Source organism: Micropterus dolomieu, linkage group LG01 (assembly GCF_021292245.1).
Source record: "Micropterus dolomieu isolate WLL.071019.BEF.003 ecotype Adirondacks linkage group LG01, ASM2129224v1, whole genome shotgun sequence".
In the NCBI taxonomy this organism is placed as follows: domain Eukaryota; kingdom Metazoa; phylum Chordata; class Actinopteri; order Centrarchiformes; family Centrarchidae; genus Micropterus; species Micropterus dolomieu.
The window spans coordinates 49,832,741-49,849,289 of NC_060150.1; the positions used below are offsets into that span (position 1 = coordinate 49,832,741).

A 16,549-nucleotide genomic window follows, 5' to 3' on the forward strand; every position below is an offset into this window, starting at 1 on the left:
TCTGTCTCTCACCTGTCTACTTCTCACCTGTCTACTTCTCACCTGTCTGCCTCCCACCTGTCTGTATCCCAGCTGTCTGTCTCTCACCTGTCTACTTCTCACCTGTCTGCCTCTCACATGTCTTGGTTGTACAAATTATTCCTTTACTTACAGAACAGTCTGAAATGCCATCATGAAGCTTTCAACTACATATAATTATGTTGTGGAACTAATGCTAAATGCTAAGCTAACTCATCTACACCCCCACCCCCCCACCCCCAGACAGGTGCTGCCGTGTGTGTGTGTGTGTGTGTGTGTGTGTGTGTGTGTGTGTGTGTGTGTGTGTGTATACAGGTGTACATGCATGTGTGTAAAGTCCACTGGGTGTTGCTGGAAACAGTGACATTGTTGGCTCTGGACTACACCTCCCATGATCCAGCACAGTCTTCTACATTCAGTCCTGAAACAGAGACAGAACAGTCATCATGAGAAAAAGGCGCCGCCCTCTGGTGGTGACGCCGCCCTCTGGTGGTGATGCTGCCAACCTCCAAAAAAGTAAACCAACTATTTCAAATAACTTTTGATTCTGATTTTTTCTCATAATTATCATCGAGTCCAGTGATTCCTGTAAATACTTTATTTTGTTCTAAAGATCTCAGCGCAAAGGAGGGTTATAAGGGCTGAAACTAAATATTTAAATACATCAATAATCATATCATGAAGTTGTTATATTAATACATTTATAATTACATAATAAATGCTTAAATAATTGAATAAATAATTATGTTATTTAATGCTTAAATGTCACCATAAATAATCACAAATTAAAGGAGCCAAATATATAAATTTGATTATGTTTTTATTCATTTATTAATATATATTTGTATATTTTATTAATTTGTCTATTCATTAATGTATTAATTCATATATTTATTTATTTATAGTGTAACTGCAAATAAATACATGTTGAATTATTGTAAGTAAATTTAATTAAATAGTTGAACAATGAATCTATATTTATTAAGCATGAAATTATATAATTATGTATTTATTATTAATTTATTTATTAATTAGATAAGAAAATTATTAATGTATTTATTAATTCAGTTTTGCCATTTAAACCCTCCATACTGCCAACGGAGGCTTCGAACCAATCAATGAGCTCTATTTTTTGGGGTCAGAATTATTGTGACCACCAGGGGGAGCTACCTGTTAGTTGAGGTAAAGGCTATATTGAGCTAGCCAGGAAAACTGCATGCTCAACCTAATTAGCATAACATAGCACAAGCAAGCTTCAAAACATGGTGCAGAGTGTTAGCATAGCGTAGCATGTTAATGTCACTACTGTCCTCTCAAAAGTTTCTGGATTCCTGAACGTTGTTCCTTATTATTATTATTATTATTATAACAATAATAATGATGAATGTAAAGCATTGGTGGACACAGGTGTTTGGCTGTAAAATTATGTCACACTTGAGAGGACAGTGAATAATGTTAACATAGCATGTTAGCATAGCATTAATGGCCAACAGTTAATGCTAGGGTATAAATAGATATAAACAGCTATTTTTCCTACACAGACCTAGAAGACACATGTTGTTTGTCGGCCATATTAAAACGATAATTACTCATCGCCGATCAGCTGAGTGATCAGGAAGGCTGTTTATTTCCTCCTCACATCATTTTTGGTCAATCGTGTCAATTTGTCACCAGCCAATCAGCACAGATCCTCCCTGTCCTCTGTAGTTACTCCCAAACATTTGATCCAATCAGAAGGTTTCTCTCTCTTACTGTGTTCTCCTGACCAATCAGAACCTCTGAGCTAAACTGCCAGAGGAAACATGTTGCTCACTATTTACTATTAACTATTTATGTTTGGCTTTTTGCTTTCCTCACGGCCAGTGAGGCCCTGAAGGGACCTGATTAACAGGTCCTTCAGAGTGGACGAGAGGTGACTGTGCCATCATGAGACAAGCTCAGTTCTGATGACACGAACCTTCAGTGAGTTGTGTGTTCATGTGAAAACTTTCTGTTCTGACCATGGTCTTGAGAAGGGGGTTTGCCGTGATTTTCCTCTCGCCTCTGTGCTTCCCCTGGTGTTTCATCTCCCAACACTATGAACTGTGGGTAATTCCCTCAAGCAAAGTCTGCAGAAATGCGGACTTATGGAAAGTGTGCATAAAGGGCTCAAAGATTCTGCAGAGAGCCCTCGGGCACTTTGACAGTGGGACAGGCCTAAACCCTGACGGACTCAGCGGGAACGCCTTAAAGTCTGAGTGTGGCCACTGAGGTTGGGCCTTTTGTCTCTCTTAGCTGAACTTCCTGTTCCTGAAGACAAACACTTGCAATTACAGTGCGTTTCATTATGCTACGTGTCTCCTCGCGTCTTCAAGCTCTTGGATCCACAGCGTCAGACTTTAAGGACCATCAGTTACTTATGACGAGCTGCTGGTTCACCTGCCAGATTGATTGGTACCACTGTCCACATAAGAACCTTACAGTATCTGTCATCGGTAGGTTGATAGATCGATAGATATAAAGTGTTAGGTTTGTCACACAAAAGGAGACGGCGCTCATCTATCTGTGTTCTGTTATCACATTTATGCATCACATCATTTGATAAAAGACTTCGGCGTGGGATACGCCCGTGTTTCCTCGCTCTAAGCTCCTCCAGAAGCCTCCTCGTCTCCTCGACGTGCATTTTAAGTATTGGGAGATCCTCCGTGATGGTCGGATGGGCAAGCGATTTCCGCATCACGGGAGGAGAGAGGATGCGAGGAAGTTAGCGTGATGAAAAGCACCAACAATGATATGAATGCTACCATGCACCAGTCAGTCAATCAGCATCCAGCCTGAGACTCCACCTGAGGGATGGGGCCTGACCCTCCCTGTTACCTGTGATGTCACTAATCAATCACATGATCAGGAGAGACCTCTGTTTCTTTATGGACGACGACTCGCGTGACGGACAGCTCAGGATGCTGCCGCCGCGCCTCGCTGAGCGCCGCCGCCAGAGCCTTCAAGAGATATACAAGGGTCAGAAACCTGGTCCAGGTACAGGTCCACGTCCTGTTCAGGATTAACCCTCGGGTGACCAGCTCCAGGTCTGTCCAGTTCCGTCCTGGGTTAATCCCGTTTGTGTGCTGTCACTTTTACAAAGTTAATATGAAGTGTTTTTGTGACGTGTCAGACAGGTACCTGGTCATGGTCGATTTCTGTGTCTCCAGAAATCACGATCCTCTTCTCGATTCTGGTTTCTGAAATCCCTCCTTTCACTGTCTAAAGAGAAAGTCAGATTAAACACCTTTATTGGTTCTTCTGTCTGATTGTTTCCTTGGTTCTACGTCTTGTTCTACACTTCTAACATTCTCATGTTTCTAAGAAGAGATGGACTCAAACACGTCTGAATGGCGGCATGGTGTTACCTTGGTGATGTGTGTGGTGGTGGTGGTGTTGGAGGTCTCTGCAGTGAAGGTCTGGGAGCTCAGCAGCAAACCTGCAGGAGGATCAGAGTCTACCCGCGTCTGAAACACAGACATTACCTTCTGTCATTACCTTCTGTTACCTTCAGTGCTCATAAAAGTAATTATGAGGTCAGTTATTGGTTTGGTATCGATGTCCTCACCCCTGGAGCTTCATATGTGAGTGTCTTTCTCATCATTGGGACCTCCTGACAGACAGAGAGACAACTTACAGTCACATAAACTCAAAACAACTTTAAAATCAACTTCCAGATTAGGTTCTGACTCTGAACCCTCCAAATTCCTGCTGAAGTTTAATCCAGTCTGTTTCTCCGTTCTTAAAGCTTTGGTACTCTGCAGGTCCGTTGCACTGCTTTCATGTCACCAGCAGGCGGCAACAGTCCCTCTTTAATATGAAGATCAGGATCCTCAACACATTCTCAAGACAAGCTGTTTGACTGGGACAACTGGGATGGGTTTCACTGGGGTGGGATTCACTGGGGTAGGAATTACGAGTACACGTTATAGCGAAGTTGGTTTCACTAGGGCAGGTATCACTGGGTAGGAGTCATTGGAGTGGCTTCCACGAGGGCAGGTTTTACTGGAGTGGGATTCACTGGGGGTGGGAGTATCTGGGGCAGGATTCACTGGGGGTAGGAGTCATTGGAGTGGCTTTCACGAGAGCAGGTTTTACTGGAGTGGGATTCACTGGGGGTGGGAGTATCTGGGGCAGGATTCACTGGGGGTAGGAGTCATTGGAGTGGCTTTCACGAGAGCAGGTTTTACCGGAGTTGGTTTCACTAGGGCAGGTGTCACTGGGTAGGAGTCATTGGAGTGGCTTCCACGAGGGCAGGTTTTACTGGAGTGGGATTCACTGGGGGTGGGAGTATCTGGGGCAGGATTCACTGGGGGTAGGAGTCATTGGAGTGGCTTTCACGAGAGCAGGTTTTACCGGAGTTGGTTTCACTGGGGTAGGTGTCACTGGGGTAGGAATCTTGGGGGCAGGTTTAACCGGAGGTGTTACCTCTTGCAGTGTATTGGACTCATCATCATCGTCGTCATCACTGTGGTCAGATGGCTGCCTCTGACTGGCTGAGCAGGGGGAGCGCCCAGAGGTCTGGCGGCGTAAAGAAGGAGGAGGGGAGTTTTCTCCGAACCGCCACTCTCCCTCGTCCTCGTCAGAGGCGTCGGAGAACTCATCGTGATGGTAACACTGAGACAGACTCCCAGTGGGTCGAGAGCCCAGAACAGAACAGGGTCTGGTGCAGGGGCTGTTGTTAGTCTTGTTAGCCTCCATGCTAGTTAGCTCCTGCTCACTCTGGCTAACTGCAAAATTAGCATTAATGCTATCCTGATTAACATCATCAGCGCCCGGGCTCTGAGCCTGTCTGACTGCAGCCTCCATGGCTTCCTCCACTGCTACCTGAGCTAACACACTGATAGCATCTTCGCTAGCATCGCTGGCATCATCTTCACTGGCCTGGCTACTAGGCTCGTCCTCGCTGATATCATCATCACTGACTTCATGTTTATCTGCTGGACTATTAACCTTGTTTGCATCATTAGCATTGATACTGTCATCATCAGTGGCCCATTCCCATGTGACATCATCAGCATGCGTCATGCAGGTCCCTGGTGGAGGGGGCGGGGGGTTAACAGGAGGTGGGCCTACAAGATTTCCTGCTACCTGAGGCTGGTCCACCATTGGCTGGTCCTGGTCACACGGCTCCTTCATTAAGAAGACTGTCTCCACCTTCTCTGACGTCTAAAACAGGAAGAGAGAAAGGACCAAATGAATCTGGGGCGAGTTCAGCGTTGACAAAACATAGCAAAATGTTTTTCTCAATGGAAACAGTGGTGCCTTAAACACCCTGTTGTGTACGCAAGCGCACTGCATTTTACTGACTTTTTAACACGGCTGTGTTCACAAACTTGGCGCACCTGATTAGGTAAAACCTGTGACACGCCCAACAAATGGGAGAAAAGATACCTTGAAGCCTGTTGTGGAACGTTGGACAACATTACAAGGAAACATGTCGTTCAATCTGAAAACGCTGCAAAATGTTGCAAAACGTTTTGAGATTGAACTCGCCCCTGGTGTACAGGGTTTTTGTTCCTGACAGTTTTGACAAGTCCCGCCTTACTGTGCTGTGATTGGCTAGTACTTGTCACTTAAACGCAAGAAACTGTTGAATTGAGAACATGTTTTGTTTGAACTTGGTACAGAGCCTTCAGCGTCGCAGCCCCCACCCTTTGGAAATCCATCCCCACAGAGATCTGAAAGGGTCCCTCTCTGGACACCTTTAAAAAAAACCTAAAAATCCACCTCTTTACAAAGGCATTCAATCCTGAATGACTTTTTTCTGTCTCTGTAGTTATGTGTAAAGCGCCCTTGGGTCCTGTGAAAGGCGCTATAAAAACACAAGTTATTATCATTATTATTATTATTATAATTAACTCTTTTATAAAGGATTCTTATCTTTAAATTACATTTGAAATTTGAATGAAACATTTAGGGTTGATGATCAATGTTGATCATTGAGTGTAGATATCTATGGTTTCGTGTGACAGAGTTATTGTGTTGCAGCATGCAGTTTGTGTCTTTAGTCTGAAGGTCTTAAGGCCTGTTCAGGACTGCTTTCCCGTTTCTGGATTTTAGCCTGTTCAGGACTGCTTTCCCATTTCTGGATTTTGGCCTGTTCAGAACTGCTTTCCTGTTATGACCCTTGCCCGTTTCTGGATTTTGGCCTTTTCAGGACTGCTTTCCCGTTTCTGGATTTTGGCCTGTTCGGGACTGCTTTCCTGTTATGATCCCTGCCCGTTTCTGGATTTTGGCCTGTTCAGGACTGCTTTCCCGTTTCTGGATTTTGGCCTGTTCAGAACTGCTTTCCTCTTATGACCCTTGCCCGTTTCTGAATTTTGGCCTGTTATGACCCTTGCCCGTTTCTGGATTTTGGCCTTTTCAGGACTGCTTTCCCGTTTCTGGATTTTGGCCTGTTCAGGACTGCTTTCCCGTTTCTGGATTTTGGCCTATTCGGGACTGCTTTCCTTTTATGACCCTTGCCCGTTTCTGGATTTTGGCCTGTTCAGGACTGCTTTCCCGTTTCTGGATTTTGGCCTGTTCGGGACTGCTTTCCCGTTTCTGGATTTTGGCCTGTTCAGAACTGCTTTCCTCTTATGACCCTTGCCCGTTTCTGGATTTTGGCCTGTTATGACCCTTGCCCGTTTCTGGATTTTGGCCTGTTCAGGACTGCTTTCCCGTTTCTGGATTTTGGCCTGTTCAGGACTGCTTTCCTTTTATGACCCTTGCCAGTTTCTGGATTTTAGCCTGTTCAGGACTGCTTTCCCGTTTCTGGATTTTGGCCTGTTCGGGACTGCTTTCCTTTTATGACCCTTGCCCGTTTCTGGATTTTGGCCTATTTAGGACTGCTTTCTCTTTATGACCCTTGCCCGTTTCTGGATTTTGGCCTGTTTGGGACTGCTTTCCTTTTATGACCCTTGCCCGTTTCTGGATTTTGGCCTATTTAGGACTGCTTTCTCTTTATGACCCTTGCCCGTTTCTGGATTTTGGCCTGTTTGGGACTGCTTTCCTTTTATGACCCTTGCCCGTTTCTGGATTTTGGCCTATTTAGGACTGCTTTCTCTTTATGACCCTTGCCCGTTTCTGGATTTTGGCCTGTTTGGGACTGCTGTCCTGTGAAGACCCTTGCCTTGATGTGGATCTAGCAGTTTTCTCTCTGTGCCAGGCTGATTCCTGTTTTTTTTTCATCTCTGCCTACTTCATCACCACCCGTTAAGTCAGTTGTCCGTGTTCCAATGTGAAAATAAATCGACCTGCATCTGCTCCACCTCCGATGTGTGCTATATCGGGTACAATCTCTCACAATCACTGTGAGAGGAAAAATCCGAGGCTCCTACTTTACAGATTTGGAAAGAATTGATAGAGATATTCTCTGACCACAGTAAGAGGGTAAAGGGTGGGGATTGGGATGAAATGTACATGTGTTACATGTAGGATGAGTGAATGTGATATGAATGTACACGTGTCTGTGAATGCTTTAATGTTACATGTTACCCTGCCGTCATGCCAGAATAGTATATACCATCATATACGTTAAAATATTGCTATATATATTAGGAAATTCTACGCAAAATATCATGAAATTGAATAGAAGATAACGACAGAGATGTACTTCACTACCACTAGTGAATCTGATCTAAACCAATCGAGGTGATTCCATTAAAATTAATTAATTAGCTGAACAAATTCCCCATTTTTAATGTTGTTGTGACTGAGCCTTTAGGATAGACAGACAGGTAGACAGAGAGGTAGACAGACAGGTAGACAGACAGGCAGAGACAGTTGGACAGACAGGTAGACAGACAGGTAGACTGGCACCTTTAGCAGGTTGTGTTCTCTAAAGGTTTTTTGTTCCCTGGCGGACTTCAGCAGAGCGTTCAGCTCAGGAGACATTTCATCGAATGTAGGTTTAGGCTGCACACACACACAAACAAACAAACAAGGTTAGAAAGACAAACAGAGGAAAGGTCACTGCCACAGCTCAGATTTCTTTAGCGTTTAAAGTAATAACACACAAATAAATAAAATCTCAATTTGATTCTCAATAGAAACTGACAGCGAAGCTGCAGCCATGCAGAGGGCGTGGTCAAATAAGGCGTGGTCAGGGAGGGTGTGGAGTATAAACAGGTTTTACAGTTTTCAGTTGACAAATAAATGTATGCAACATCATTCTATTACAGTTGCAACTGCAATGTACTCTGATCTACTGTGTTCTACTGTGTTCCACTGGGAACTACTGGGTTCCACTGTGTTGCAATGTGTTCTACTGTGTTGTACTAGGTTTCCGCTGTGTACCACTGGTGTTCTACTGTATTCCACTTGGATCTACTCTATTCCAATATGTTCCACTGTGTTCCACTGGGAACTACTGGGTTCCGCTATGTTCCGTTGTGTTTTACTGGGTTCCGCTGTGTTCTACTGAGAACTACTGGGTTCCACTGTGTTGCACTGTGTTCCATTGTGTTTTACTGTGTTCCGCTGTGTTCTACTGGGTTCCGCTGTGTTCCACTGTGAACAACTGGGTTTCACTGTGTTTTACTGTGTTCCACTGTGTTCTACTGGGTTCCGCTGTGTACCACTGGTGTTCTACTGTATTCCACTGGGATCTACTGGGTTCCGCTGTGTACCACTGGTGTTCTACTGTATTCCGCTGGGATCTACTGGGTTCCGCTGTGTACCACTGGTGTTCTACTGTATTCCGCTGGGATCTACTGGGTTCCGCTGTGTACCACTGGTGTTCTACTGTATTCCACTGGGATCTACTGGGTTCCAATATGTTCTACTGGGATCTACTGTGTTCCGCTGTGTACCACTGGTGTTCTACTGTATTCCACTGGGATCTACTGTGTTCCAATATGTGCTACTGGGTTCCACTGTGTTCCCCTTGGTTCTACTTTGTTCCACTGTGTTCTACTGGGTTCCGCTGTGTACCACTGGTGTTCTACTGTATTCCACTGGGATCTACTGGGTTCCGCTGTGTACCACTGGTGTTCTACTGTATTCCACTGGTATCTACTGGTTTCCGCTGTGTACCACTGGTGTTCTACTGTATTCCGCTGGGATCTACTGTGCTCCAATATGTTCAACTGGATTCCACTGGGTTCCAATGTGTTCTACTGGGATCTACTGTGTTCCAATATGTTCAACTGGATTCTGCTGGGTTCCAATGTGTTCTACTGGGATCTACTGTGTTCCAATATGTTCAACTGGATTCTGCTGTGTTCCAATGTGTTCTACTGGGATCTACTGTGTTCCAGTATGTTCAACTGGATTCTGCTGGGTTCCAATGTGTTCTACTGGGATCTACTGTGTTCCACGGTGTTCTATTGTGTTCTACTGGGATCCACTGTGATCTGTCAGGTAGTAACAAGTGGCGAGTTGTGTTGCACATGTGCAGTAGAGATTATTAACTGTGATAGAAGTTCCTGACCTGTAAACAGGAAGTATGACACAAAAGGAAGGAAGCAGAAACAAACAGGAAGTGATGAAACACAGCAGGTACAAAGCTACAAAATAAGAGCCTAGTTAGCTCAGATCTGAACACAGAAATGGAAACTGGATTAATATAACTTCCTCGAGACTCTGAGGGAAGCGGTCTGGGTCTGCTCACACATGGATTCTGGGGGAGTGAGATCAGACCTCCATCTGTCCAGACTACAACGGGTCCTAAACCTGGCTCCTGTAGCCAGGCCAGCTTTGCATCATGGGATTTGATGTGTGGAATCAACAGTTGCTAGCAGCTAACATGAGGTGGAGCACGGATGCTGACCAATGAGAGGAGAGAACGAGCTCATCTGACCTTTAATGAGGCATTTTGGGAAGACTGGAAAAAACCAGGACCAGGTCTGCAGCCTAACAGCCTAAAACTCTTTGTATTAATAACACGGCTGTAAGTAATAAACATGAAAACCGTTATGATTAAAAGAAGCAACGCTGAGTTTAGGTTTTAGAAAAGAAGCATCAGAAAGTTAAAGTAACCAATCAAAACAAGATTCAACCGACAGGAAGTGAAGAGCAACCAATCAAAACCCAGTGATGAACACTGGGTAGCAACTGAACGACACAATGAAAACCTGCTCGTTGATGAGAGGAGGAGAAACAAAATGGCGTCTGGGAGGAGGTGAAGGGAGAAGCTGAGGGAAGTTCAAAGTGAACACTGCAGCTCCACACTGCCTCCTGCTGGCCACGGTCTCACTGCAGAAGGAGAAGCACCGCCTCCTGCTGGCCACGGTCTCACTGCAGAAGGAGAAACCATGTCCAGTCAGGATGTCTGTATCAGAGACTCACTGACCGTTAACTGAACTCCACCTCCTCTCCTCCTACTCTCCACCTGAACTCCTCCTGCTCTCCTCCTGCTTTCAATCTGCTCTCCACCTGAACTCCTCCTGAACTCCACCTGCTCTCCACCTGCTCTCCACCTGCTCTCCTCCTGCTCTCCACCTGCTCTCCTCCTGCTCTCCCCCTGAACTCCTCCTGCTCTCCACCTGCTCTCCACCTGAACTCCACCTGAGCTCCACCTGCTTTACACTTGCTCTCCTCCTGCTCTCCTCCTGAGCTCCACCTACTCTCCACCTGCTCTCCTCCTGAGCTCCACCTGCTTTACACTTGCTCTCCTCCTGCTCTCCTCCTGAGCTCCACCTGCTTTACACTTGCTCTCCTCCTGCTCTCCTCCTGAACTCCACCTCCTCTCCTCCTGCTCTCCACCTGAACTCCTCCTGCTCTCCACCTGCTTTCCATCTGCTCTCCACCTGAACTCCTCCTGAGCTCCACTTGAGCTCCACCTGCTCTCCTCCTGAGCTCCACCTGCTCTCCACCTGCTCTCCACCTGAGCTCCACCTGCTTTACACTTGCTCTCCTCCTGCTCTCCTCCTGAGCTCCACCTGCTCTCCACCTGCTCTCCTCCTGAGCTCCACCTGAGCTCCACCTGCAGTTTCTCAGAGCTGAAGTGTTCAGTTTGAACCGGCTCAGACGAGCCACCAGCCACACTTGCTGTTTCAGCACTGCGGGGGTTAACGTGTTCCTGCCGGGTCGCCGTGTTTGCTCCTCATGCTCGTTTCCATGCCGACCACCAACCAGCCAATCAGCATACCACTCTGGCCATGGAGGGCGATGTCCTGCCAGTCAGGGGGCCTGGCGTGAGGGTGGGGCTAAGGTTCAGCTCGCCCAGGGGGGATTTAGGAAGGAGGAGGGGCGTCAGTGGTGAGATCAGAGAGGCTCCGCCCCCATGGAGGTCCAGACTTCTAGATCCGCCTCTTCTGGTGTCATCCGCACAGATGACATCACTGGTGAAGTCACAGATCGCTGAAGGTGGCTCAGACGGGGAGGTTGGTGTTTTCACCTCACGAATCGTGATCAACGGTCCCCCTGTGATGACATCATCAGTGGTGGACAACGGGATGATTCTGACCTGCCCGCTCGTCTCAATACTTCCTGTCATCATGGTAACATCAGAGTGGTCATCCGTGGTCGTCATGGTGATGACCCTGCCAGAGGCGGTGTCGTAGCATCTCCCCACAGTGTAGGTCTTCTCCCTGATTGGCTGAGGAGGAGCTCGGTTTGTTATGACTACGCCCCCCTGGAGCGCACAGGTGAGCAACATCAAACACACATTCAGACTAACCAATCCTGTGACAGGAGAGGTGAGCTCAGTAACACCAGTATGATTTAAGTGGCTGATTGACAGCTCTGTGGACCTACCGCTGTTGAGCTGCTGTCCAATGGGAGGGCCTGAGACAGAGACAGACAGAGACAGAATCATATGTACCCTGAAACTCTGATGAAACAGCCCGGGCTTTTATTTGCTAAAATCAGTGAACTGACCCGGCCTGTATTTGGGACCGGCCTTTAATTCCTCTCACACAAAACTGAAACTACTATGAAACAGTTTATTTATATCAAACAGAATAAAAAATATCCAGTAACATCAACTACACGTCATTTGTTTGATCTACCAACGACGGACGGCTTATGTGCTTTTATTTTGAAGGAAAACAACAACAGGCTGCAGGAAGTGTGGCAGAAGTTCTTCACACGACAGGATTCACAACCTGGATTCACAACCTGGATTCATTTTTATGAGAAGCTGTTTTGAAGCAGACGACCTGTTGGGGTTTAAGAGGTTTTATATGTCCAAAGAACTTCTCCAAAAACGAGACCAGGCGTCTAATGGAAACCTGCGTTCAGAATGTGTTCCCACAGCAGGCCAGGAAACTGTCATAACTTAATGTTTTGAAACGTTATGGATTGTGAGAGTGGTGAGCTGCAGCAGCTATTCAGTGTTTCCCCCAGGTCGTTTTTCAGTTAGTGGTAGAACCTGAAACAAGCGGTACCGCGGTGCGGGCGTGTTACGGATATGTGGCGTCGTCACAGCGCATAAATTACTGCCTGTTTAGGCCGGTCATCTCTTTACCTCTAAAGGTACGTCCACACGTTGGTCGACGAGACCATGAGCGGGCGGGGCCTTCTGACATCAGTTTGACTTTCCCAAACTCTGCTGTGTGTAGTCATGTGGTGGGTGAAAATATTACAAACTGAATTAATATCATCATGCAAATACACATTTAGAAATATTCAAATGGAAGTTTCATTTTGTATGGGGACAGTTCACAATGAATGTTGCAGTATCAGTGGGGGGGTAATGGTGCAGTGGATAAGACGCAGGCCTTTGGTGCGAAAGACCCGGAGTTCAGCTCACGTGTCCCTGAGCAAGACGCTTAACCCCTCGCTGCTCCAGATGCTGTAAGCAGCTTTGGATAAAAGAATAAATGTAAACGTAATCCATCTATTGGGATGTATTAGAGTCCTACAAGTGGGTCTGATGGAGGCCCCTCTCAGATTCTGTGGGGAAACACTGAGCTGTTAAAATCCAGAAGTTTATCACTGAATTTAAATGAAAAGGTGCCACAACAGGTAACTTTTCAGTTTGGTTTTTAAATCAATTTCATCAACATTTTAATGGTGTTTTTATTACGTCACCAACAACTAACAACTATAGATAACAATAATAACAAAGTAAAGAAACATTTTGATTTTGAGATGGTTTAAGATCACTTCGGTTAAAATAGTTTTTGGAACGGGTCCGGGACAGAGGTCTGCCAGACTCACTAAGAGGACGTCTGAACGCACTGACTGAACACATCCACAATCTCACAACTTCAAAATGCTGCAACTGTCGGGCAATAAATCAGAGCTGCACCACTCGAGCTCTTTATTAATATAACTGGTGTTCGCTAAAATAAAACGCCTTGTGGAAACGTTTCCATGCGCCAGCATGGAAACGTGAAGCAGCTGAACGTCAGCTGGTCTAAAACTGTATTCACGAGCAGATGATCAAGCTCTCCTCACCTCGTCTGGTTCCAGAGGTTCAATCATCGGGGAGTCGTCGACTCGACGTAGTGGCGAGGAGGCGAGACGTTTCTCCCACTCTGTCATTCCTCCTCCTCCTCCTCCCCCCTCTAAGAAGGAACGCCTGAGAGCGCTGATGGTGCTCTGAGGTTTCTGCTCCTCCTCTGGACTCCCCAACGTCTCCTGGAGGCCGACAGCAGAGACAAACACTGAGTGTCAGTAGACAACATGTCAGCATAAACAAGACGATCAGTCCTACCTGTGTTTTCAGGTCTTCATCCTGATCAGACTGGAAGACAAAAACACAGGTTGGTGTTAGGGACATTTCTTGTGTAGCTGCGTGCTGAGTTCAGGTGAGAGCAGATGTAACTGGCGGTGTGATCGGCTGTACCTCCGTCGCCGTCAGGTCTCCGTCCACCGCGGTGTCGGTCACCTCGGTCTGAACACACAGAGTTCATCTTCAGTCTGACACATTCACATCTTTAACCCAAAATGCTTAGCAGGATGTCTGTGAAGGTTCTCAGTCATCCAGGCCACAGTTATCCAAGGACAGTTAAAATAAAGGACAGCTGGACTTGGTTGGAGATACTCGAAGACGTTTCGTCCCTCACTGTTTTGAGGACAACACAGTGCATATTCTGGACAGGAAGGATGGATGGTTTGAAAGAGGTGTCAAGGAGGCCAGGGTAGATAAACCATCTCTCAACAGGGGAAGAGGTCTGCAACACCACTTTTCCCGCACCTACAAGGCTGTCCTTTCATCACTTCCCAGGAAACTGAACAAACGTTTCCTCCTTGCCTCAGGTGAAGATGCCAACGATGGTCGTTCAGACTTGGCCTCGAGTGGCTCTAACGACCATGACGACTGTCGTTACCGCAACCAGGGGCACTAACGAACCAGCGGTATCGACGATCCTGGCTAACGACCCCTCAGAGGTTAAATAGCTGAGTTTCCCAGTCAGAACTGAAGAAGTCTCTTGTATGGGGGACAAAACGTCTTCTAGTATCTTCAGCCAAGTGCAGCTGCCCTTGACCTCAACCTTTGTTGGATCATATCTTTAACATTTCTATTTGTCTAAGAGTCAGCAGACAGGTGAGACATGTGAGACAGGTGTTTGTTACCTTGGTGTCCTGTCTCTGAGGAGTTGGAGGACTGTGCTGAGAAATCTCTGTCACTCTGGTCTGCTCCTCCTCTTCCTCATCCTGCTGCTGCACCTCCTCTTTATCTACCTCCACCCTCTGCACCTCCTCCTCCATCACCAGCACCTCCTCAACTAGGAGACAGGAGACAAGGAAGGAGGTGTCAGTTGGTTTTACAGTCTCAGTCACCTGGCCTAATGTGTCTCCTCTGATTGGTTGTTTTCAGTACCTTGCTCCGACTTCCTCTCCTCTGTCCTCCTCTCAGGCGTTACCGTGGTGATGAGGTCACTGACGGCGATGGCTTTAGACGCTCCGTACAGCCCCGTACCCATATCTGCACACACACACACATCAACTGTGATGTCAGCAACCACAGTGAACATAACCATAGCAACCACCAGCCAGCTGCAGCAGCAGTAACTATAGCGACCACTGTGACGCCGTCGGCCTTCATCTGCAGCAAAGCATCACCACGGCTCGTTGTCAAGGCAACGGCACGTTCAGCCAATCAGAGCTCAGGGGGCATGCAAGGCAGTCTGGGCCAATCAGCCAATCAGCAATCAGACCCACCATGAAGCCATGACCTGTCACTGGGCTTGTTTGAGATGAGCTGCAGCACGCCTCGAAAGCAAAGGACAGTTGAGACTGCGGTGGGAGGAGGGGTCGTAACGCATGGCCAGCAGCTGCAACTGCAACATCGTCAGAGTCGCCGGTGAAGTGGATCAATGGAAAGTATCATTGAAAGGAGGCGGACAGGATGAACGCCATCCGCCAGTAAATGTCCTGACTGGTTACTTAGCCTGACAGATAAACCGTGGATGATCAACGTGCTTGAGAATAAAAAATGAGAGCAAGTTGGACAGAATCACTAACCATCATGCATTGCAGTCAGTGAGACGTCTGCACCGGTCTGGCTCATCTCAAACAAGTGTTATTATCTGGGATCACGCTGCTTCTTACCCGAGATACAAGCAATGCTAACAACAGCTAACAGTGCTCACAAACATAACAATGGTACCAACGCTAACAGTGCTAGTGAAGCTAATTATTCTAATAATGATGAAGTGGCCAATTATGCTAAGATGACCTCCTTGTCGAGCTCATGAAATCAAAATTTGACCCACTGGGTGAGGAGCGGGGGCTTCAGTCTTTCTAGATAAATGCTATCTACTGCTGAACTGGACGGAAAACACCTGCTTTATTTAAACCTGTCACATGATAAACAGTTTCTTCATCTGATCATGTAATTGATCACAGGATGCAGGTGTTCAGTGATAGTTTCTGTTTTAGTTTATCTGTCACTTCCTGTCTCTGTGTTCTTGACAACGTTTTGTTTTTCAGTTTGCATTCATTCTATGTTTTCTGTTTTACATTGTCAAATTCATCCTCTTGTGTTTTCATAAGCTTCACTTCCTGTTTAACTTTAAAAGTGTCCGAATCAGTTGTCTGTGTTCCGCTTTGTTTCCGGTTCTGATTAGTCCCCGTCGTGTTTCACCCGGTCGTTCCCTCCCTGCCTGTCTGTTGGTACATGTTGTCTTCAGTCCTGTTCAGTCGATTAGTCCCTGACGTGTTTCATCCGGTCGTTCCCTCCCTGCCTGTCTCTTGGTACATGTTGTCTTCAGTCCTGTTCAGTCGATTAGTCCCTGACGTGTTTCACGCGGTCGTTCCCTCCCTGCCTGTCTGTTGGTACATGTTGTCTTCAGTCCTGTTCAGTCTGATTAGTCCCTGACGTCTTTCATCCGGTCGTTCCCTCCCTGCCTGTCTGTTGGTACATGTTGTCTTCAGTCCTGTTCAGTCTGATTAGTCCCTGACGTGTTTCACCCGGTCGTTCCCTCCCTGCCTGTCTGTTGGTACATGTTGTCTTCAGTCCTGTTCAGTCTGATTAGTCCCTGACGTGTTTCACCCGGTCGTTCCCTCCCTGCCTGTCTGTTGGTACATGTTGTCTTCAGTCCAGTTCAGTCTGATTAGTCCCTGACGTCTTTCATCCGGTCGTTCCCTCCCTGCCTGTCTCTTGGTACATGTTGTCTTCAGTCCTGTTCAGTCG

General features: G+C 46.7%; 1 protein-coding gene across 1 annotated transcript; it reads right to left on the bottom strand.

The window, feature by feature from the left end:
• Positions 1-285: 285 nt before the first annotated feature.
• Positions 286-14,936, bottom strand: LOC123985847. Its single transcript, XM_046073810.1, has 15 exons — positions 14,735-14,936; positions 14,488-14,639; positions 13,757-13,804; positions 13,625-13,654; positions 13,366-13,548; positions 11,719-11,748; positions 11,111-11,596; positions 10,704-10,945; positions 10,095-10,257; positions 7,840-7,935; positions 4,465-5,205; positions 3,605-3,649; positions 3,405-3,503; positions 3,178-3,258; positions 286-439 (listed from the first exon to the last, which is right to left on the bottom strand). Exons 1-15 carry the CDS (start codon positions 14,892-14,894, stop codon positions 434-436), a joined length of 2,562 nt encoding a protein of 853 aa, XP_045929766.1. The 5' UTR covers positions 14,895-14,936; the 3' UTR covers positions 286-433.
• Between the last annotated feature and the right edge of the window lie 1,613 nt (positions 14,937-16,549).